We start from the raw sequence: 22,111 nt of genomic DNA on the forward strand, positions 1-22,111 counted from the left end.
TCCACGCCCGCCTGTCACGCTGCCCTGGTCATGAGGTTGTGATTGTCTTTTAAATAATCCAGTTTCTATGGTCTTAAAATTATAGAATGGTGAACATACAAAGAACCCCGGGTCATCTGTACCAACATTTTTATTATGCAGATGGTAAAATTGAAAGTTGGCCTCATTAACAGGAAAGAGTTAGTAATAACGTACAGATAGATAACAGCTTTCCCCATAGTAGGTGCATTTTGTAAAAATTCAAGTCAGTCTCGGTGCAGTTAATGAATAATAGCCAAAAAAACAAAAAAAATGGAAAAGTACTATAGGAACATTTACCCTCCCAAGTACAAAAGCGTAGCACAAAATTATGGTAATGAAAGCACTGTGGTATTAATAGAATCATTAATAAATAGATTAATGGAACAGAACAGAGTCCAGTGTGTGCTCACATGTGTATGTGTGCGCGCACGCATGGGCTCACGTGTGTGTGTGTGTGTGTGTGTGTGACTCTTAGTTTGGTAAAATCAGTACTTTAAAGGATAATAAAAAAGTAGAAGAAAAGGGACTATTTCTTAAATGGTCTTGAGGTAGTTGACCATTCATTTGGTACAAAAGAAAGTTCTGTTTCATATTGTACATACTAAGCATAGATTACTAAGAACAAAACAAAAGCTATAAAAATTCTAGAAGGAAATACAGCTTTGATGATCTGGGGTGGAGGTGTAGGTAGTGAGACCCCTGTGAGCCCCAGAAGGAGAACTGTTTACACAGAACAGGCTTCTATGGGGGGCGGGAGAGCAGCAGGCGAGCTGGCTCTGGGACCGGTGGTCAGTGCCACTGAGATGTGGCTTGTCCTGCTGCCACTCATTAAGTCCCATTCGTTTCCTTCCCAAGCTTCTGCTTTTGTGACTTTGATTTGCTTTAGATTATGTTTAAAGCTTTGACAATGATTAGATGGCACCTATTTGAAAAGAAGAAGAATACATTTTATTTCTAAGACTGTCTGAGTTCATAATTAATTACGTGTGCTGAAATTCTTGAAAGTTAAAGATAGTTCTCAGAGTTTGGTGTGTTTCGGGGAAAGAATGCATCTGAAAAGGCCGCCCCTCTGGGAGGTCAGACGCTCTGGGGCCGAGAAACGTCGATGCGGCAGCTCTCGGAAACATACTCGCTTTCCTGTCCTTTTATCGCTTCGAATGGGTCTTGCTTCCGGATTGAAGTTACTTGGGAGGAAACGAGTAGACTGTCACGAATGCTGGTTTTCCTCCCTCATCGTGATTCTGTTTCTCACCTGCCCCTTTTCTTCCAGCCTGCCAGGTAATTTCCACAGCTCCCCAAGTGTCAGCGGGGTGAGGCGCCCGCGTTGGCGGGTTGTCACTCAGTCCCCGTGCCTCAGTGAAGTCGGCATCTGTCCGACTTCCCTTCTGACTTGCACGGTGTGATTTTCCCCGCCAGATGCTCGTAGTTCATAGTGCACTAAGATGTGCCGTTAAATGTCTAAAATGGGGCTCTGCCCTAACAAGGGGCTCTTCTCTTGCTGTCCAGGTGGTTGAGGACATTGAGTACCTCAGGTATGACAAGGGGCCGTGGCTGGACCAGGACGACCGGACCTTCCACCATCTGCGGATGCTGTGAGTTTGGGGCGCGGCTGGGTTTTGAGCTGGCGCGTGTGCAGTAGAATTGTGAAGTAGTTACGTCGTAAGGGAGGTGCCGGCGGCAGCGCGTCCTGAGGCGGACAGGCCGTGCACTCTGCGCTCAGCGATTTGATGATGGTGGTGTTAGCCAGCCAGCACTAACCCTCCTCCACCAGCCAGGCACTGCTCCGATTTCGGGGCCTTGGTGTCAAACAAAACTACACTTTAGGGGGAGAGGGAGTGTCCGCGTCAGCCAATCTGTGTCGTGCTAAGGCTGTGACGACAGGTATCCCTGAGCAAGGGCAGTGAGTGGCAGGGAGTGAGTGCCACGGGCACTGCTGGGGAGGGCCGGCTGCCGGGAGGGGCCCTGAGCTGGAGCATGTAGGGGGTGGCGCCCGCCACCCACCAGTGTGTGGAAGCGAGCAGTGTAACCTGGGGGGGCGGGGAGGGACCCCGAAACCATGGCAGGACCCAGTGCAGTAGTGGTCAGAGTCGTGCCCACGTGCAATAGGAAGGGGGAAACGAGCCCACATGGAATCACCTGTGATTTTGCTGCCACAGTGGCCGATACCAAGTCTAACGCAGGCTCTTCCAGTCTTTTCTTCAGTGCGTGTGCTCATGTATTTCTAAATAAAAATCGTCCTGCATGTCTTTCTATTCTGTTTTCAATATCATGAGCATGTCCCTATTTTATTAATTAAAAATCTGATTTTTTAATGGCTCCTCTGTCTGCTGTTTGAACCATTGATTGAGATGCAAATCAGGGATTGGCAGTCCATGGCCTGTGGGCCAGACCCTGCCCTTGGCTGCAAAGAGTGTTCTTGCCTTTTTACAGGATTGTAAGGAAAACAAGGTACCTGCAACAGGCACCATATGCCGCCCTCAAAGCCTAAAATACTCACTATCTGGCCCTTCACTGAGAAAATTTGTCCACCCCTGAGATAAATTCACTTACTGTTTCTTTAATATCGCTCTTCTGGGTTCTTTCAATTTCTTCACAGCCATAATACAGTGATGAGCGTATCGTACACATTTTTGTTCCAGTTCAGGTCACTCTCTTAAGGTGTAAAAGTGGAATTACTGGGTCAGATTGTATGGCCGCGTTTTACAACTACAGAGGGGGCCAAAAACATGTATACACATTGTAAGAAAGGAAAAAGCTATTAAAATTGTAATAATATACAGTGAAAACAAAAGATGAATACAAGTCACGTTTGACTTCTGTAATTACAAGAGGTGCTCAAAGTAGTTCCCATCAGCGTCCAGACACTTCTGATGACGGCAAACTACTGCTTGAGCAACGTTGACTGAAATGTCCACTTGTGTACATTTTTTTTTTGGCATCCTCGGTATTGCTGTATTTGCAAAACTGTTCTCAGAAAATGTGTACCAGTTTGCAAGCTCATGCCTGTCATCTGAAAGCCCCTGTTAGGACAGTGTAGTTAAAAAGCAAACAAAAGCTTGTGATTTTGACCCAAAAAAAAGTATTTGCTTTATTTCGTATTTTATAAACACTGAACTTCAATTTATATTTTTATTGGCTATTTGTCCTTTGTAAATGTTCTCTTCATGTTTATTGATCTTTTTAAAGACTCAGCTTCATGTTTTGTAGATTTTTCTCTATTGTTTTTCTGTTTTCAATGTCAAGTAGATATATCTACTCCAGTTTTTATTTCTTTTTTTTTAATCTGCTTCCTTTAGGTTTGATGGCTCTTCTCTAGTTTCCTAAGGTAGTAGCTTAGGTGATTGACTCTAGGTCTTTCTTCTTTTCTAATACATGCATTCAGTGCTATAAATTTCTCTCTGATTTAATTCCATTGTGATCTGAGAACATGTTTTGTGAGATTTCTACTCTTGTACTTGTGAAGATGTCTTCCATGGTCTGGAGTGTTTTTTGTCGCCGTCGGTGTTCCAGTGAGCGTGACAAGAAGACAGCTTCTGGTGGTTGAATGGCGTGTGCGGGTCGCAGACCCTCACTGCTTGTCCGCTGGGTCTGGCAGGTACTGCAGGAGGGGCCTGGAGAGCCTCAGTAGCGGACTTGTCTGCTTCTCCTTTGAGTGTGTTCGTTTTGCCTCATGCATTTGATGCTCTGGTCTTAAGCGTGTACATGTTTCGGGGTATTACGTTCTTGGAGAATCGAGCCCCTCAGCATCAGGCAGGGCCCCTCTTTACCCTTGACAGTTTTGCTAGTTCTGAAGTCTGCGTTGTGTGAAATGGATGTGTCTGTGTAGGTGTGGTCTGCCTGCCGCCATGTCTTCACTTGCAGCCCAAATGGTTGTATTGAAAGCGAGCTCCGTGTAGACTACATGTAGCTACTCTACCCGTCTCTGTCTTTTGATGGGCGCGTTCGGATAGTTCACATTTAAGTAAATGTTGGTGTATTTGGATTGACTTTTTCTGTTTGTAACTGTTTTCCGTTTGTTGCATCTGTTCTTCATTTTCCTCCCAGCCCCTCTTTTGCCTCCTGGTTTAAAGGAGCGTTGTGTGTGCTTCCATTTTATCTTCTCTCTAAGCATGTCACCTGCACCTGGGAAGTGTCGTTGTTCTGTCAAGTGCCCAGATCTGCTTGCAGCTGACTGAGTCCCGTGCAGGTGGCGCTGCCACGGCTCGTGGCGCACAGGCGCTCGCTCTGTAGCAGGGAGTTTGTTCCCAGCTCCCCTCTGCCACCCTTCTGTCCTCTGTGGCGTTCATTCCACATTTCTGTGCTCTCTAACCCCCCAGGCCGTTCTTAAGGTTATTCCAGGTCAGGTCGTTGATTTTCACTGTTTTCTTCCTGTTGTTGCTGTAAGGACGAGTGATGGCTTCAAGCTCTTTACTTGTTGGAGCTGAAACGAAGTCTCCTGGGTTTTTAAAACTTGGGTTAATTTTTTGTCTTGATGCTAATATATGCACAATTGACCCTTGAAAACAACATGGGATTAGGGGTGCTGAGCCCCCTGCAGGTGGAATCTGCATATAACTCCCCGGATTTCAGTTGTCCCTTGGTATCCATGAGGGGTTGGTGCCAGGACTGCCTGCAGATACCAGATCCATGGACGCTCAAGTCCCTTATATGAAGTGGCACAAGACAACGCATACAGCCGGCCCCCCGCGTCCGCGGTTGGTTGAATCCACAGACGGGAAACCTGGGCACACGGTGGGTCGACTTTACATTTATTGAAAAAATCCACATATAAGTGGACCACGCAGTTCAGATCTGTGTTGCCTGAGCGTCAGTTGTGTATGTTTTGGTAAATATACCTAAATGACAGTATGTACCGTATCATTCTGAAGCTTGCTTTAAAAACCCACATCCTTGTGGTGTTCTCCCTCCAGGTCTGAAATCTCGTTCGCTGTACTCACTGTGGATAGTACGTGTCCACACTCTGTCTGGAAGGGGTTTCAGAAACTTTTTGTCCCTTGAAACCTTCTCCGACCTTTCAGGCTGTTATTTTTTATGGATTACGTGGGATTCTTGTTCGCGTCAGCTCCTGCCGGGCAGAACATGTGGGACAGAAGCTGAGGTTCCCGTCCTAACGGCCTGCGCGGCCGGCCGAGCAGCACGGCCTGGACGCCTCCCACGGGTCACAGAGCGCCGTTTTCCACACAGTCGGACCTATGCTAACTCAATTCTAGACCACGTCCAGAATCCAAGTCTGAAATCGTGCCTTCGTCACGTGGTTGTGGAGCTCAGAGGAGGCGTCTGCTGCAAAGTTCAGTCCCAGCGCTCCCTCAGCGGTTCCAGTCCGCTTCCTACAAACGCTCCCAGCCTTTCCATTTCCCAGGTTTTTGCTCCTCTGCCCCTCAAGGATATTTCATAACAGTTTACAATGGTGATTGTGTTTATTTTCATCTCGGTACCATTTCTTAATTTGGGGGACTCAGTGAAAATGGTGACCAACTTTCTAAGATAATGACTGTAAACATGCCATTTACTAATTACACAAATTCTGTCTAGAACCTGAGCAGATTAGTGGTTTAGAGCATTTTTGTATTGTCTCTGTTACGTGTGTTGGTGTGTAATTAAGTGTGGGTGTGTGCTTTTGGTACGAGACGGTAACCTTTTCAACCTTGATAGCATTTTGTGTCTCTACCCGTGATCCATAGCTTGCTGGCGCCTGCGCTGTTGGTGTCGTCCCTGTGTTGGTGACTGATTACAGGTCAGGCCTGCACTGTGCAGGGCTCTGAGCCCACCTTCCTCCTCCTTCCCCACAGCCCCCCAAACACATACACACACATCACTGGGACTTCTGTTTCCTGGGACTCCTGGACAGTGTTTCTAATTGGACATTCCAGTGCTACAAAACCAGTGGGGTGAGAGTCTGGTATCAGAAGTAGAGCGTTTCAAACAGAACTTTGCAGTTCAGGAGAAACTAAAAAATATGATTTGGACATGTTTTAGGAGAAAGTATAGACATTCTGTTAGTTGGGGAACAGTTTGAGTCATGAAACATCAGTTATTTGATTGTTTCTGGTTTTTCCTGCCTCGCTCTTTTGTTTCAGAGTATGTGGCCAGCACCTCACGTTGTAAACCAGTCTGGTGCGTTTGTCTTCTGTGAGCACGTGGGCTGGCGCGAGAGGCTGGCTGTGCTGCCCAGTGGGAACGCTCGTTCGTGAAACTAAGTGCTCTGCGAACAGAACGTTTTCTTTCACTGCTCTGTGCTTGCCTGTCGTACAAGGCTTCCTGTGGTCTTCATTGCTTCCTCATCTCCCGTCTAGAACACATCTAGTTTGTGAGACGGTCAGACCCCAGTTCACTGGAGATGGGAGTCCACAGGCGCGTAACAGGCATCATTTCAGCTCAGTGAGACACGGGAAGAGCAGTTTGCCAATTGAAATCAGTCGTGGGACAGTGGCAGCAGGTTATTTGTTTATCTTCAAAAGCAGCTTGAAGCGTATTTGTTCAAAGATCCATCCTTGGGGGTGGATGGTGAACTGTCATTCTGCCACATTAAATCCAGACGGCACTGTTGCTCTGGCTGTTGTCCATACGAGTACCCAAGCCCATAAGTTCTTCCACATTTTCCAGGAATTTTTTAGGTTTTTTAAACCCTAGAGAAAACTGCATCATACCCCATATTCTTGATATTTGTTAACATTTAAAAATATGAACTTCGTTCTTAGTTGGAATTGTTTATTGTGAGATTTAAAAAATATTGTCCTTGTATCATAATAAGAGAATAATTTTATTTGTGTTAAAAATAAAAAGATGTATATTTATACCTTATTGTTACACGTGTACAAAAGATATTCCATAACCACCTTACTTACTATTAAAATCGAAAGAACTCGTCCTTGAGTGTGTACGTCCCAGCCACGTGCACTGGCCGTGGAAGTCCGTGTCGGGACACTTAGGAAAACACACACAGCTGTCCTGGCAGCCTTTCTGTGGAGTGCTCGTTGGTTGTTGGATTATTAGTCATTGTATGAGTGGCGTGGCGTGGCGTGCACTGGTGCCACTTGGGAGTGACTTTGCACTCACATGCCACCTGCTGCAGGCTCGGGGTGCTGCGTGGGCCTCTGGGAGGGACCCGGGGACTGCGTGCCCTGCGTTTGGACGGGGTTGTTCTGACTGTGGCGGAGTCTGCCCAGGGTACCGGGGACAGGCCTTGTGTTTGCATGGTGGGTCAGGACTCGTTCTCACAAGCAGCTGAGACATGGAAAGAACTTCCATTTGGGCCATTAGGAGCAGAAGCATCTGCTGTTATAACTCCTTCATGGGAAAGGAAAGGGGCCATTTAAAATCACTCTTTGTTCTGAGCCCTTAAGGAAAGAGACTTTATTTTAGTGTTTTCTTCTGGAAGCCCCCTAAATGCTTTTCATCTTCAAATATAGTGGTTAGTTATGTTCAGACTAAGTTTAATTTAAGCAAATTATAACAAAGTATAAATATTTTAGCATTCAGCAAAACAAAATGGTGAGACAAGGAGAGTATCCTATGATTTGTGTTTATCAGTGCCAGGAAAAGCAGAGAATGGACCTTTTATCGGTGATGGTACCACAGAGCGCCCTGTGTGGGAGTTCAGCCTCCCCCCCAACCGCCTGCCTGGGCAGCGCCCGCTCCTGGAGCCCTGTGGGCAGCTGCTGAGGTCGGGAGAGGCAAGATGCCACTGGGGCGTGAGCCTGGAGGGCCTGGCTTGCTCTGTCTCCCTCAAGACGCATTCATTTTGCAGCTTTTTAGGGAGGACATCCTGTTCATGGCGCTGTAGTACATGTATGGCGTGCTTTGAGCTTTTTATTCCTGCCCTGCTCTGTTCAAAGCACACTGTGGCTCCTTTTTCGTGTTTACAAACTGCATCCATTCCCTGAAGGTAACTTCTCAGCGCACACACCTCAGGCTGTGAAAGTCATTTCAAAAGAGCAGTTCCGCGCAGACCAGACGGCCTTTGGGATGAAAATCGGGCTTTGAGATGACTGCTTGGGAAGAAATGGCATTTATTTGAATGTACAAATCTTCTAATATGGATGTTTATTAAAAAAATCAGCCTTATTGCTTCCTTCCGATGGCTTAGTGTGACCGATATTTGTCTTATTTTCTAGGGTTCAGAATAAGTTGGAGGTGCTGAATTACACAACCATTCCCGTCTATCTCCCAGAAATCACGATTGGAGCTCACCAGAGTAATCGAGTCTTCCGCAAATTCTTAGAGGTAAGGCAGGCCCTCGGAGGTGCCGCTGAGCGGCTCTGAGCTCAGCAACTGCTCTGGCAAACGCGTCTGGCGTTCTTCGCTTGTTTGCTTGCATGAAAGCTTTCTTTTCACCAAGATGGTTCTCCTCTTTTCCTTCATCCCGGTGTATGAGCTGGCGCAGTTCCTGGGGGGCCCGGCCACATGCCCTGAGGTGTTCTGGGGAGTGGTAGCCGGCGACGTTCTCCGTCAGCACATTTTCTTGGTATGAAAACATCTCTGTTCTTTAGCTTTTCTGTGCGTTTCTTTAAGGTCAGGTTTGACGTCTGGTGTCGCCTTCTTCTTCGGGGTACATCCCTCCGTAAGCAATGAGAGTGTTTGTTTCTGCAGGAGGGCCTGGTGGGGGGGGGCAGCGGGTGAGGGGTGTCGGGCTGTTTTAGGATCGTCCCATCTGATTTCTGTGCCTTTTTAGTGAGTGAGTCGTTTTCAGAATGGTTTGGAGAGTCATTTTAGGCAAGATTCCATGCACTTAGGGAACATGTCACGAGCTCTGTGTTGGAACCGAGCAGGTGAGCACGAGCCTTCTCGGGCATCCTGATGTCTGTGGGGTACACACTTGACCATTTCCACAGCAGCTGTGGCTGGGCTTTGTTACTGGCGCGTGTGTGGAATGATTGTATTTGAATTAGAACTCACACTCAGCAGTCAACTATTAGATGAGCTGAAAGTTCAATAGTTTTGCGTTACTGTAGTTCCCTGATGGGCTCCAGGTGGCGTGAGCCACTGATTGGGTGTGGAGTCCGTCCCACGTCTGTCTTTCCTTCTTGAGATTCTTGACATTTTCTTTAAAGTGAGTTCTTTTGGTTGTTTTGAAAGTGATTTTATTCAGTGTAGAAATTTTGGAAATACGTAAAACCATAAAGATCTCACTCAGAGTTATGTCCAGTTAATATTTTATACATTTCTTTCTTTCTGATCTTTGTCAGCGTATAAGTGCCACATAGTCACTTCTCCCTTGGAGTGGAGCTGCGGGGTCCTCGGCTTCCTCAGCCGGGGCTGAGCTGGCCCGCCCTGCAGGTGGTGCCTCATTCCCACCGTGCGGAGGCCAGGAAACCGCCCCAGTGACTGTTCTGCGTTTAAGGACCCACCTGGTCCTGTGGAGTCCACCTTCCAGGTGGCTTCCTCTCTTCTGTCATCAGCAGTGTGGTCTGTTAGTGCAGACCCCTGGTGCCTGGGCGGCTGTAAGGGGATGCATGGACAGAGAATTTCCAAACAAGTCGATAAATAGATTACTAAGGAGCAAGTTTTGCCCTTTTAAAAATTAAAAAAAAAATCTTCTGATTACGTCAGAGTATTGATTTACTGATAATATGTTTTTAACATCTGTATCCCTTTTGATGATCTCACTTTTAAACAGGGATGCGGCAGGCAGCAGGCTGAGGAATTCTGCAGTCACTGATGTGTGGCTGGAATTAGTAACAGAGCTTTGTTTCTACAGTTTCTCTCCGGCTCTGTTGTTTAGGAATGAACTGCCCTTCCACTTGTCCTACTGGTGGACAGTTTTCTTTTAAAATAAACTTATATAAAAACAGCATTTAGATTTTGTGACGTAAGCAGTAGCCTGCGGGTATGCAGCTGTGACCTGAGTGGGATGTGACCTCAGGGGACCTGAGTGGCCGCACTCAGCAGCAGCCAGGCTCCTTGGTCTTGTTCTTTCACATATTTGTGCCTTTTGTTCATGAGTTCCCTTATTCATCCCACTAAACATTTGTTGAGTACGTAGGAGGTGCCAGACCTGTCCTAAGCACTAGGGACAGGGATAACAGCCCCTAAGACGGCAAGATCCCTGCCCTTGTGGAGCTTATGTCACCGTGGAAGGAACACAGTCAAAACCGAGAATGTGGTAAGTGGTAGTGACAGGTGCTGTGGAGGCAGTTAAATCCCCGGAAGGGAGGTGGGAGCTGAATTAAAAGGTCTTGGTTGTGGCCCCGGAAGGCCTCATGGGAAGTGGGTGTGGGGGGGAGAGGCCTCGATGCAGAGCTGAGGAGAGAAATTGCAGCGCATTCCAGACCCAGAACGGAGGCCACTGTGGCTGGAGCAGAGGGGGAAGGAGAGAGGGGACGAGTAGTGAGGGAGAGATGGCGGAGCCTCCTGGGCTGTGCAGGGTGTGGGCAAGAAGAAGGGCTGCCAGCTCGAGGGCGGGGGCAGGGCGAGGAGCTGGGAGCTCTTCAAGGAATGCTCAGTGAGAGGTGATGGTGGCTTGGACGGCAGTCAGCACAGGAACTCTGAAAAGTGGTCACATTATGGATAGAAGCACTGAAATCTGCTGAGACGTTGTATTGGAAAGGGAGAGAAAGAAGCAAGCTGCCTTCAACGTTTGGGCTCAGGAAGCATCGCTCTGGAGTGGGGATTGGCCCGAGGGGAAGGCACAGAGGTACAGGCTTCAGGGGAGGTCAAGAGCTCACTGCTGGACGCGGTAGGTGTGCAATGCCTAGTACACGGTAGCACGTGGTCGTGTGAGAGCCAGGCCAAGACGCCGAGGAGGTGCTTTGTATACTGAGTTTGGAGTTGGGAAGTACGTGCGGGTATAAATATAAATTTAGGAGACCTCAGCGTGTGATGGACACTGGAAGTCACAGCGCTGGGCAGCTCTCTGGCAGGATGTACAGAGAGAGAACGGAAGAGGGCTAGGGGTGGGGGTGCAGCAGGAAGCCACCAAGGCACTGTCCTCGTGGAGCTTCCGTTTGGGTGTATGTTGTTTGCATCCATTGTCTTTGTAAGAGGGGACTGTTCGGTCGGTAGGAATTTCATTTCCTCTTTAATGGGTGTGTTTATAAAATACAGGTTTAATAAGCAAGAAAGCATGAGCCAGATGACCCCCAGAGAAGGAGGAGCCATGCCCAGGGTGGGCGAGACGCCTGGTCTCGCCTGGTCATTGGGTGGGGTGTTGTGACGTGTGCGTGTGCATTTACAAGGGCACTGGGGGGACCCAGCAGTGTGCTCCAAGCCCCAGGCAGCCAGATGTGTCATAGGAGAGCTGATGGCCCGGATGTCAGCCTCCGGGTGCCCCAGTTCACTGCTGTAATGAACTGACAACAGCCAGGCCACCATGACAGTATGGAAACACAGCAAGTTTCCAACGTTAAGTCTGTATGGAAAAATGGGCATTTAAATGTCCGTTATATAGAAAGGTAGGTACATGCCGGCAAATACTGACAGTTTGACCCTTCTGACCTCCAGGCACACCCTTTCACTTCTCCTGCTTTGATACGCCGGGAGCAGTCTGGTCCCTGGTAGTCTAGAACTGGTACCACGGTCGCCCTGTCTCGTGTCCCGTCTCCTGGAGATGGTTTTCTGCGGTTCACCATTACGGGTCATGTTTGCCAAGTTACTTGTGGATGCTCTTTCTCAGGTGAAGGAGGTTCCATTTTATTAGGACTTTCCCAAGAATTTCTACCAGGCGTGGATATTGACTTGTATCACATGCTGTCTGCCTGCTGCTTTTTCTCCTTTTCTGTTCACTGTGGTCAGTGACAGTGATGGATTTTCTAACAAGAGACCACAACCTTGACACAACCTTGATTTTCTGGAATGAATCCCACCTGTGTGTGTATTATGCTCTTTTATAGCTGAACCTCATTTACACGCTCAGTTCAGAATTTTTATGTCTACATTCTTGACAGATGGGAGGAGAATTTTCCTTTCTCCATATCCGTATCAGTTTTTTTTAAATGATTTTATTGGGGAAGGGGAACAGGACTTTATTGGGGAACAGTGTGCACCACCTCCAGGATTTTTTTCCAAGTCAAGTTGTCCTTTCAGTCCTAGCTGTGGAGGGCGCAGCTCAGCTCCAGGTCCAGTTGCCGTTGTTAGTTGTAGGGAGCGCAGCCCACCATCCCTTGCGGGAGTCGAACCAGCAACCTTGTGGTTGAGAGCCCGTGCTCCAACCAACTGAGCCATCCGGGAGCTCAGCGGCAGCTCAGCTCAAGGTGCCGTGTTCAATCTTAGTTGCAGGGGGCGCTGCCCACCATCCCTTGCGGGACTCGAGGAGTTGAACCTGCAACCTTGTGGTTGAGAGCCCACTGGCCCATGTGGGAATCGAACCGGCAGCCTTCGGAGCTAGGAGCACGGAGCTCCAACCGCCCTAGCCCCCGGGCCGGCCCCCGTGTCAGTTTTTATTATCAGGGTTGTGCTGGCACCAACCACTCAGTGGAGGCGGGTCCTCGTTTTTATTCTCTGGAAAGTTTGACCACGATGAGCAATGACTGCTTCTTCCTTCAGTGTCAGAAGGATTGATTGATGGGACTGTCACTGGACTTTCATTATGGATTCAGTCCTTTAACAGCACTCCTAATTCTTGGCCAAAGAAATAGTGTGTTGACCTTTAGTTTTTTAAAATTAACATTGTGGTCTTCCTTCCTCTTTTAGGACCTTTCTGCTCTGTCTTGGGGTTTTGTAGTTTGACCAAGACGGGAGTGGATTGAAATTCCCTTATAGTTAAGCCAGTGCTTTCTAAATCTTGATAGGATCTCATCCCCTGCTTATGCTGTCAGTTGCTTCTCTTTTTTTAAACATCTTAAACATAGTCACTTTATATCCTGCATCTGGCAGTGTCGGTTTGGAGGGCTGTCTGACTTTGTCACTTATTGTTCCCTCTGCTGCGGACGTGGTGGCTGACCTCCTCCTGCATTTTGGGGCCTTTGACACCAGTTCTCATTCTGGGGGCATTTACTTAGTGAGCACCTCCTACGTACAGGACACCCAGTTCAATCGGAATTCAGATAACAGCAAACATTGCTTTAAGGGCGTCCACGTGTGCCATTCACTGGGCGTCTGTGTGGTTGGTCTGCTGACTCCGGCAGTTCTACCCCTGAGAGGTCTGCTTGCTGCCGCCAGCCCTGAGACTGCCGGGCAACCGGGGTTTGGTTCTTTGTTTACCTGTGGGGTTCTGGCCCGGAGGTAGTGAGAACTGGGCCCACACCTGTGTGAGCTCAGGCTACAGCGGGAAGCCCTCCGTGCGCAGGCGGCTGAGGGTCTGCCTTCACGAGCCGCACTTCTGTAGAGAATCCTGTCACAATTCTGCGCCCCGTGTACACGACGTGGCTGGCCTGCTGGGAGGCATCCCAGCACTCTGCAGATGTCCCCAGGGCACTGAGGCGTCTGCTCACCACTCTGGTTTCAACGCACAGCTCATTTGTAGCCCGTGATCTGCAGAGCTCAGCGATGCATTTAAAAGCATTTTCAGAGGTTTCTCAGGGTCTTGGCGCTGCTGTTGTGCTGGAGGTGGAAGGCTCCTGCTTTTCTTAATGCTCTGAGCACCTGTTTGGTGCTGGTGTTGCCTGGGTCCATTTTGCAGAGGATCTGAGGTGGAAGCTATGTGTGTCTCTGCTCAGGGAACCCATGGGCTGGAAAATTCAACAAATCCCCAACCCTCAAGGCATAGAAGGGAACCCTGGCTGATGAAAGAGTTGTCTTCTGTTACAGTCCGAGAGTTGTGTCCAGGACGCGTCCTCAGGCGTGTTGGGAGCACTAGGTGTGACGAGGAGTGATACCTGCTGCTCGCTGCTGAGCTGACATTGCAGACACAGCGTTCAGACATGTCACCTTGATATTTGACATGTAGTCACTTTCCACTCAGCAGATAGTTACTGCGCTCAGCATTGTTGTAAGCATTGGGCTACGTGGGAATAAACAGTCCAGCTTTCCAGGGGCTGACACCTAGTGGGGGTGGGGTGGGGACAGGTGGCAAACATGTCTACAGCAGGCACCGGAGAGTGCGGCAGAGCTACCGCTGGCTCAGGTGGGGCTGCTGTGCCAGGCGACGCCTTGCAAGTGTGAGTGGCCCAGGCACACCTCCCAGTGTGCTCGGCCGGGGAGCAGGCCGGCATGTTGTAGGCATAGCAGAGTCCTCCGTGGGGACGTTGGCGGGGTGGGGGTGGGGTTAGAAGGTACGGGGATGAGGGCAGGTAGGGACGGAGGCTGTAGTGTGAAGACTTCAGGTTACAGTTTAGTGAGGCTCCAAGCCGCTGGGTGTTCGGGAGTGAGAGTCTGAATTACACCTTAGAAGGGTTGCTCGGCTCGCCACGTCGGGTACTGACTGGGGGCAGACAAGCAGGGAGTGTTGCGGGAGTCAGGTGGTCTGATGAGGCTCTGAACCCAGGACCTGCTCACCTTCACTTCCCCGAGAGCCCCCATTTATGGGGAAAGTGGCAGCCTCCCCCTTTCCTTAACAAGCTGGTGGAAGGAGTCAGAGGTAAGAGCGTCGTCAGGGGAGGGACACGACGGCAGGGGCGGGCAGAGCAGGCGCCAAAGGTCCCGGCAGGACATTGCTTTTCTTTTAGGCTTGTGTGTGTGCTCTGTGTGGGGTGTGTGTGGGGTGTGTGTGGTGGGGGGGCAGCCTGTGCAGACAACACGAGGACATTAGGGCAGTTCGGAAGACATTTTCCTGGCTGCTGAGTAGTTTCTGCTGGCAGCCAGAGGTGCGCACCACAGGCTGGGTTCCTGGAGGGCCTGGCGCCCTCTGTGGTTGGCGGTAGGAAGGAGGCACTGAGGACTGACTGGTGGTCCTGGCCTGGGAGGGCGAGGAGAGGGAGAGGCCGTGGGCTAGGAGATGGATCTCCGCGGAGGAAGGACTCCAGGGTGGGGCTCGGAGTGTCCCTTGGTGAGCAGGCCCCCCTCCACTGCCCAGGGAGGGCAGTAGAGGTGGGCAGGACTGAGAGGAGGCCCCAGGCCTGGGCATAGAGGGCACTCATTCCCACTTGGGAGGGAGCCGGGGCACACACGGGGCAGCCCCCCTTGCAGTCCTTTGTGCACAAGTCCCCAGGGGGCTGCTGGGTGAGCACCACGCAGACTGGGGCTTGGGGCTCCTCGCGGGATGGTTTACGTGGGAGGCTTTCCCACTGAACTGTGCTGGTGACACAGGGCCCTAGACGGAGAGAAAGGACCTAAGGTGTTCACTGAAGACAAGGGTTTTTATTTGTGATTTGGTTTTGTTATGTTGATTCTGTGACCTTGGTGCTTTGATGAATCCTGTCACTGGTCTGGACAAGTCCTGGCGGCTTTCAGGTGTCTCTCGGCACTCTAAGGTTTCACCTACAGTGGCGTTTGCAGAGGGACAGGAGTACCAAGACTCAGGAACATTTATCAGCATGTTTTTGTTGACACCCCCCGTTCTGTCATTGGAATTGGCTCCTTAAACATCCACGTAAATGCTGACGCAGGCAGGACACCCGCTAACTTTTACAGTCGTTTCCCAGACAGTTTGCGGTCGCGTTCTGTTCTGTGCAGCCTCCGTTGGTGCAGACGCACTGACTTGGTTCCACTTGACCGATCTGCCCCTTCAGCTGAAGGCGTTAGGGTCCCTGCGCCTCGGTGAGTCTGCGCGTGGCCCAGACAGCTGCCACCAACAGGGTCATCTCTTCTGTCCCCTGCTCTGTTACTTCTTTACCAGCACAAGTGGTTTCCATTCCCAGTATCAAGTTCTCCTTTACCATTTTCAAAAATAGAGACGTTTCATCATTTTAATCTGTGAACACTGTGTTCTTGCGTTTATGAACTCACTTTAATAAAGACGAACTTGCAGTAAACAGAAAAACATTAAGATCAACCGGGTTGTTTTAAATTTCCTCTTGACATTCAAACCTTAGGCCTGAAGTTGGTATCTTTTTTTATGTTAAAATACAGAGTCTTGGGTTAGAAGTTAATAGGATGTGGAAGTAAATGCACAGTAGTGTGCCCTTGGTCGTGAGGGCTGAGAGCCTCAGGTCGGCCCTGCCTCTGCCTCTGCCTCCGCCTGCTCCGAGGGAGGGAGGATCTCAGTCGGAAAGGCAGCCTTAGTCGGCAGTCCCGCTGCTTCTGTTTACACGTACAGGAAATGCCTAGTGGATGTCCCTTAGAGAAGAAAATTACCATAAAGGTAGACTCCACAGGTGCATTGGTTTGTGCGTGATTGCAGTGTCCTGAGGTCTCTAGGGGTCAGCTGGTGTGAAGCGGCCTCACAGCTGATACGCAGGCTGACTAACCAGGAGGGCCCGCTTTTGCTCTGCGTTCCGGCATCACTTTAGAATTCTAGAAAGGTTTTAGATTAAACAGAAAGCTTACTGTTTTCAGGTATTGAGCCCAGTGTGTGAGTTAGGAGCTTTCCTGGATGCACAGCTGATCCGAGTGAAGCAGGGTGGAGACGTGTCAAGTGTATGACACCGTGTACTTACGGCCAGGTCTGCTGTAATAGGCTGTGGGGGTTACATGTTAAACATAGAGGCACTTATTTTTTTAAAAAAAGATGGGTTTTGACAATTGACTGGAGAAATAAGGTTTCTTTTGAAAGCTGACTTCAGTTTTGTTACTCTTTATGCTTAACAGTAATGGAAAATTGGGGAAATTGTGTATCAAAGAAGTGACTTTAATAAACAATTTCTACAATGCTCTTTAAAACTAATGAAAAATTCTTAGCAGCATTCACTAGCACTTATGTGTAATAATGGGCATTGGAAATTGGGATCCCCTCGTCCCCCCAGTATTGTCCGGTAGTTTTAGTCCCCCCAGAGCACCGGGAGCGCAGAGGCCGTCGTGCCCGCTGGGAGCTGCTTGCTCCCCAGTGCAGCGCTGCGCCGCGGCTCCAGGCGGCAGGGGCTCATTTCATCCTTTCTTAGCTTTTGCCTTTACAGTGACCCAGCGAAGGAGTTCATGCTGGCATTGGCACCTGGACTTTAGTCCTCTGGGAGAACTCAACCTAGGAACTGAGCTCCGGGGACTGTCCCAACGGGACAGTAGGAAGTGTGAGTGCCACACGATGGGACTCGGGTACCTGTAGAAGGGCGTGGAGAACAGTGCACCAGCCGTCTGGACTGGGGGCCTGTGCAGGACATGGAGCAGCGTGGCTCATGAATTCTGACTGACCGACTGACCACGGGCGGACGGGGTCCAGTAACACCTGGTAGAGGCAGCACGTGATTGGGAGGCAAAGCCATTACGTTATTCCCAGACATTGGCAGCAAGCTGAGTTGCCATTTAATTCAGCTGATATTTGTGTGGCGTTGCAGAGAAAGGATTTGTGACTTGATGATCAGAGCGTCCGGGCTCAAGTGTCAGCCTTGCCAGCCAGGTGGCCCTGGGCAAGTCACTTCTCATCTCCTTTTTTACAGTAGAGACGCCCTGCCCCCTGCCCACCTCACGTTGTCAGGATCGCAGCAGATGGTCAGTGCTGGTCTTGGGACCGCAGACTGCCCGCTGGTGTCAGAAGCTCCTGAGGGATGCTGGGTGTCACTTCGGGATGAGTCCCAAAGGCAGAACTGACGACCCGGGAGTTCTGAGAAGGGTGTGTCACTGTCAGCACCAGGAGAGGCTCGTGCAGATGGGCACCGTTGAGTGGTAGAGGAACCGGCTTGGGAAAGCGTTTTAGGAAGAGCAGGTGTGGCTGTGATGGCCAGCCGGGCCACCAGCGTTAGGTGGCACCTGGGAATGCCAACCCAGGGCGTCTGCAGAGCTGCAGGCCCCCCCGCAGGACCTGAAAGCCTCTGAGACGGCTTTCACTAGGATGGAACTGCTCGTGCTGTGCTCAGTCCTTCAGATAAAAGAAAATCACTTTCTGGTAGGACCAACTTTCTTGCTACAGCGGTTGAGTTTTAATATTAGTTTGCTGGGTATTTCGTGGCTGGGAGAGACCGGGCCGGGCCGAGCCTTGGCCGGGGCTCCAGCTCTCTGGCCTCCCTTCTTCCCTCCCGCCTCGGGGTGGCTGCCATCTCTCACTTCCTTCTTCTGCTGGTGCAGACATGCCAGGTGTGTCCCATCAGGAAAGCAGGACGTGCCTGCCTGAGTTCCTGTAACGAACCACCCTGAGCCACTGCGAGCCCAGTGTTGTGAACCTCTCGTGGTCTGGGGGACAAGTACAGAGTCACGATGTCACCGGAGGCACCTTTCCCTTTCCAGCCTCTAGAGGCTGCCTGCGTTCCTGGGCTCGTGTCCCTACCTCTGCTTCAGTGGTCACATCTCTGACTTGACCCTCCCTTGGGGCCCTCCCGGTGACCCTGGGCCCACCTGGCTGATCCAGGATGACCTTCCCGTCTCACGGTCCTCCGCGTAATCCTTGTGAAGTCACGGAGTCACAGGTTCTGAGGATTAGGGCGCAGACATGTTTGGGGCCATCATTCTGCCTGACAGCCCCCCCCCATAGAGAGAGACTCTGCCCACCAGCCCTGCACACGCGCGGGCACAGGCCGCCTTCCTGAAAGCAGCCCACCCTCCTCGTCCTCTCCTTAGCGACTCATGGCATCTCACCCCCTCAGGAACTAAGGTCTCTTCTCCGCCGTCCTCTTGTCCTCATGCCAGAGCCAATGACCGTTTCTTAGTCCTCATTGGGCTTGAGGTCCCATCGCGTCATGGCCGCCCTCCCCTTCTTCAGCCTCCTCTGGCCTGCTCACCCCTCCTCCACCCCTCGCCTGACCTCCTTTCTCACGGGCCCCCGGGCACCCTCGCCAACTGACATGGCATCGTCTCTCTCTCGGCTGTGGGGAGGCGCTGTGCCTCTGCTCCCATTCTGTGTCCATTTCCCGGCTGGACGCTCACCACCCTGGGGAACCGCCTGCCCGTCCCCCTGCTCCTGCTTGTCTGTTTCCCAGGACGTCCTGAGCCTTGAGGCCATGGACGCAGGTGCAGGTGGCAGGCACTATGGCCCCACACGCGGGCGGGACCTGCAGCCTCTGGCCCAGCGACCCCCTCATGCCTGTCGGAATCACCAGAGCGCAGAAAGGCCGACCTTACTCCTTCCTGCCACTTCTGGTCTTCTGTAGCCCCCACATCTCCATGGTGAGAGGCTGCCCTCCCCGGGAGCAGGCCCTGCCTGTTAGGACCAGCCATCAAAGCCCGCGGTCACTGTGCTCACACAGACGCCTCTGCCTGTGGGAACGCTTGGCCACTGCAGGTCCACCTGTGAGGCCGAACTGCGTCCTGTGTCACCTGGGCCCCTGCTTCACACCAGTGGGAGGAGCCCGGGCTTAGACGGCTGTGCTCCCAACCTCACTGCTGCTGCGACAGCCCTGTCCTGCCTGGGGCAGGGCCGCTCTGCCCTCTTGTGGTTCCCTGGCTGCCCACACCCACTGGAGCGGCTCTGTGTTACCCTCGGCCGATGCTCCCACTGTCCCAGCCAGGCCCGGGCTGTCACATGGATCTCAGCTGACTCATCAGTGACTTTTCCAGGTTAATGGTTCTGTTGTGATGGTCAGCACTACCATGTTTTCCCAAAAATAAGACCTAGCCGGGCCATCAGCTCTAATGCGTCTTTTGGAGCAAAAATTAATATGAGACCTGGTATTATTATATTATATTATATTATATTGTATTGTATTGTATTGTATTGTATAATACCTGGTCTTATATAAGACCCAGTCTTATATTAATTTTTGCTCCAAAAGACGCATTAGAACTGATGGTCTGGCTAGGTCTTAGTTTTGGGGAAACACAGTAAGAACGCGCTTGCTGTCTCCAGTGCCTGTGTGGCTGACCCCACCTCCAGTTGTCCTGACGAGTGGGAACACGGGCTGGTTACGCTCATAGCGCCCTCTGCTGGCTAGAAGCCCCTGCAGGCAGAGTTGTGCTTTCTTTGCAGGGGCCGGTGGAGGAAGGGTGGACGGGGCAGCTGCGGGTGAGCTGGGTTGTAAACCGATGGTGACCATGGCTTGCTTCCCTCCCACAGCTGCCGGGCCGCAGGTACAGCCCTGGGTATAATGCAGACGTGGGTGACAAGTGGATATGGCTGAAGTGACGGACCGCCCTCCACCAAAGCTGCTTCACGGTGACGAGGAAGCTGCCAGCCTGCTGACTCCTTGTAGCTTTAAAATTGGGGGGTGGGGTGGGTGAGGGATGGTCCAACAGTCGCAGTGGAAGAAACGGCACAAAGCGTCTGCCCTGTAGTGTCGTCGGGGTGGGAGGAAGCATCTCTCTCTTCAAAGGATGTGAAATTTCCTAGTTTTATTTTGGAATGATCTGTAATGATCACTGGGGAAAAATGATAGATTCTGCTACAGAAGACCAGATGTCACTGGAAGTCTTTCATTGCTCACCGTTGTGCTATGGTGTGCAGGGCTTGTACATTGCTTCTTCAGACGTGGACAAATACAACCTTTCTGTGGCCCTCGTCTGCGTTGTTCCTGAGCTTGCGCCGTGCATGTCACGCGTGTGTGTATGTGTGTGTGCACATGCAAAGTTCACTCACCGTTTGCTGTGACATGCTGTGGTCTCATTCAGGCACATTATTAAGATTGAAAATGAGTTTTTCTGAAACTTATTCTGTTTTAGCAATCTTCTGTATTAGAGAAAAGGAAGAAGAGTGAAAAGGAAATACCAAAGACAAGAAGAAAGTACCACAGATTTAGAGAATGGCGTATTTGTTTTAAAAGAAATTTTGGAAGCCTCGTGCAGTGGCCAGCATCGGCTGGTCTTATAATTCCTTCTCTGAAGGGGGATTGGAGCTTAGTCAATGGGATAAAATGTAAAATCAAAGTGATATATATATATAAACTCAAGTTGTCAACCAAAAAGACTAGTGAGAGAAAATCACATTTCTTTATTTACTTCTATTGAAAACTTAGAAAAAGTAAACTTTCTTACAAGCTAATTGTAGACGTGAGCACTTGAGCTCAGGGTTCAGCTGTAAGTTGTGAATTATGTGAGTTTTTACTCGAGAGCTCCATCCACTGTGTTCAATATGGTAGCGCCTCGCCACACGTGACTATTGAATGTCAGTGAATTAAATGCAGTTTAAAATGCACTTCCTCGGTTGTATTGGCCACCATTCAGGTGCTCAGTAGCCACGTGGCCAGTGGTCTCAGTGTTGGGCAGGGCGGAAGAGAACATGTTTCCTGCTGGGGACAGTCCCATCAGGCGTCCCCACCATGGAGCACGCTGTCCTGCCTGTGCCCCCTCGGCCTGCCTCCTCTCCTCTCCTTTTCTCTTTTATTCTTCCCTCTCTCTGTCTTTCTCTGTCTCTCCCCCCACTAACACCCTCCTGCTTTGGGTTTCAAGAATTGAAAATAGTTTCCCGGCAGCTTTTCAGCTGGAGTCCAGATTTAAATGGCTGCGTTTCACTCGGAAACAAAGGGCTTTGCTGGCTGGCTGAGTGCGGCGAGTCGCTGGGCCAGCGCACTGTGTCTTTTGGTGCCCGCGCCTCACAGAGCCATTAAGGAGAGGAGGGAGGGGGAAGAAAGGCAGCTTTAATTATCGGGGCCGGTCCATGGTCTTGGCTGCAAGGAGCAGGCCCGTTTCTTCAGCGTCCACATGGCAGGGTGTCCTTAGCAGCGGGAGGTCTGCCGGTGTCCAGCCTGCATTTGTGAGATAGCTCCTCTGACGCGGTGTGGACCCCGGTACCCTGGGCCCGCCTTTGAAGTGACCTAGTGTACGTTCCCCGATGGCGTGTGTGCTCATGGGGTCAGTGTTTCATTTTCTGGTGTTTCATGAGTGGTGGGCAGAGGAAAGCAAATTTAGCAGGTGCCCCACGTCCTAGTAGTTTCAGAGCAGCACGTGATTCAGTCACGAGAATGCTTACACCCCTGAGAGAAACCCAGGGTGGAAATCAAGTACGTTTCTGAAGATCCCATGTTGGAACATTCGAGGCTCCGGGGATCCAGAACTGAACCTGCTGCAGGACTGGTCTGGTGTCTCACAGGCACGTGAGTGCGGCCATGACGGTTTTGTATTGAGGAAGAAGCATTCCTTTTTCTCTAACGTACCTTTCCGTTCTCTCAAATTGATACCAGAAGGCTAAGGACATTTAGCTTTCTGCAGGGAATTACAGACAATTATGTCCACATCTGCGAAGCAGGGCTGGCCTTGGTGGGCCGCCAGCGGGCCACCAGCCTCACCTGTCCCCTGTTGGTGGTGGTGGTCACTGAGCAGCCCC

At 50.6% G+C, this 22,111-nt stretch overlaps 1 protein-coding gene across 1 annotated transcript in view; it reads left to right on the forward strand.

Moving 5' to 3' along the window:
- NDUFA10 (NADH:ubiquinone oxidoreductase subunit A10) overlaps positions 1–20,349 on the forward strand; it is a 32,142-nt gene extending 11,793 nt beyond the window's left edge. Inside the window, exons 8-10 of the mRNA XM_033112263.1 lie at positions 1,528–1,613; positions 8,136–8,244; positions 19,910–20,349. Coding sequence (XP_032968154.1) covers positions 1,528–1,613; positions 8,136–8,244; positions 19,910–19,978 — 264 coding nt within the window. The 3' untranslated portion in view covers positions 19,979–20,349. The remainder of the gene's footprint in view (positions 1–1,527; positions 1,614–8,135; positions 8,245–19,909) is intronic.
- Positions 20,350–22,111: the final 1,762 nt, after the last annotated feature.

This window comes from Rhinolophus ferrumequinum, chromosome 8 (assembly GCF_004115265.2).
Source record: "Rhinolophus ferrumequinum isolate MPI-CBG mRhiFer1 chromosome 8, mRhiFer1_v1.p, whole genome shotgun sequence".
Lineage (NCBI taxonomy): Eukaryota > Metazoa > Chordata > Mammalia > Chiroptera > Rhinolophidae > Rhinolophus > Rhinolophus ferrumequinum.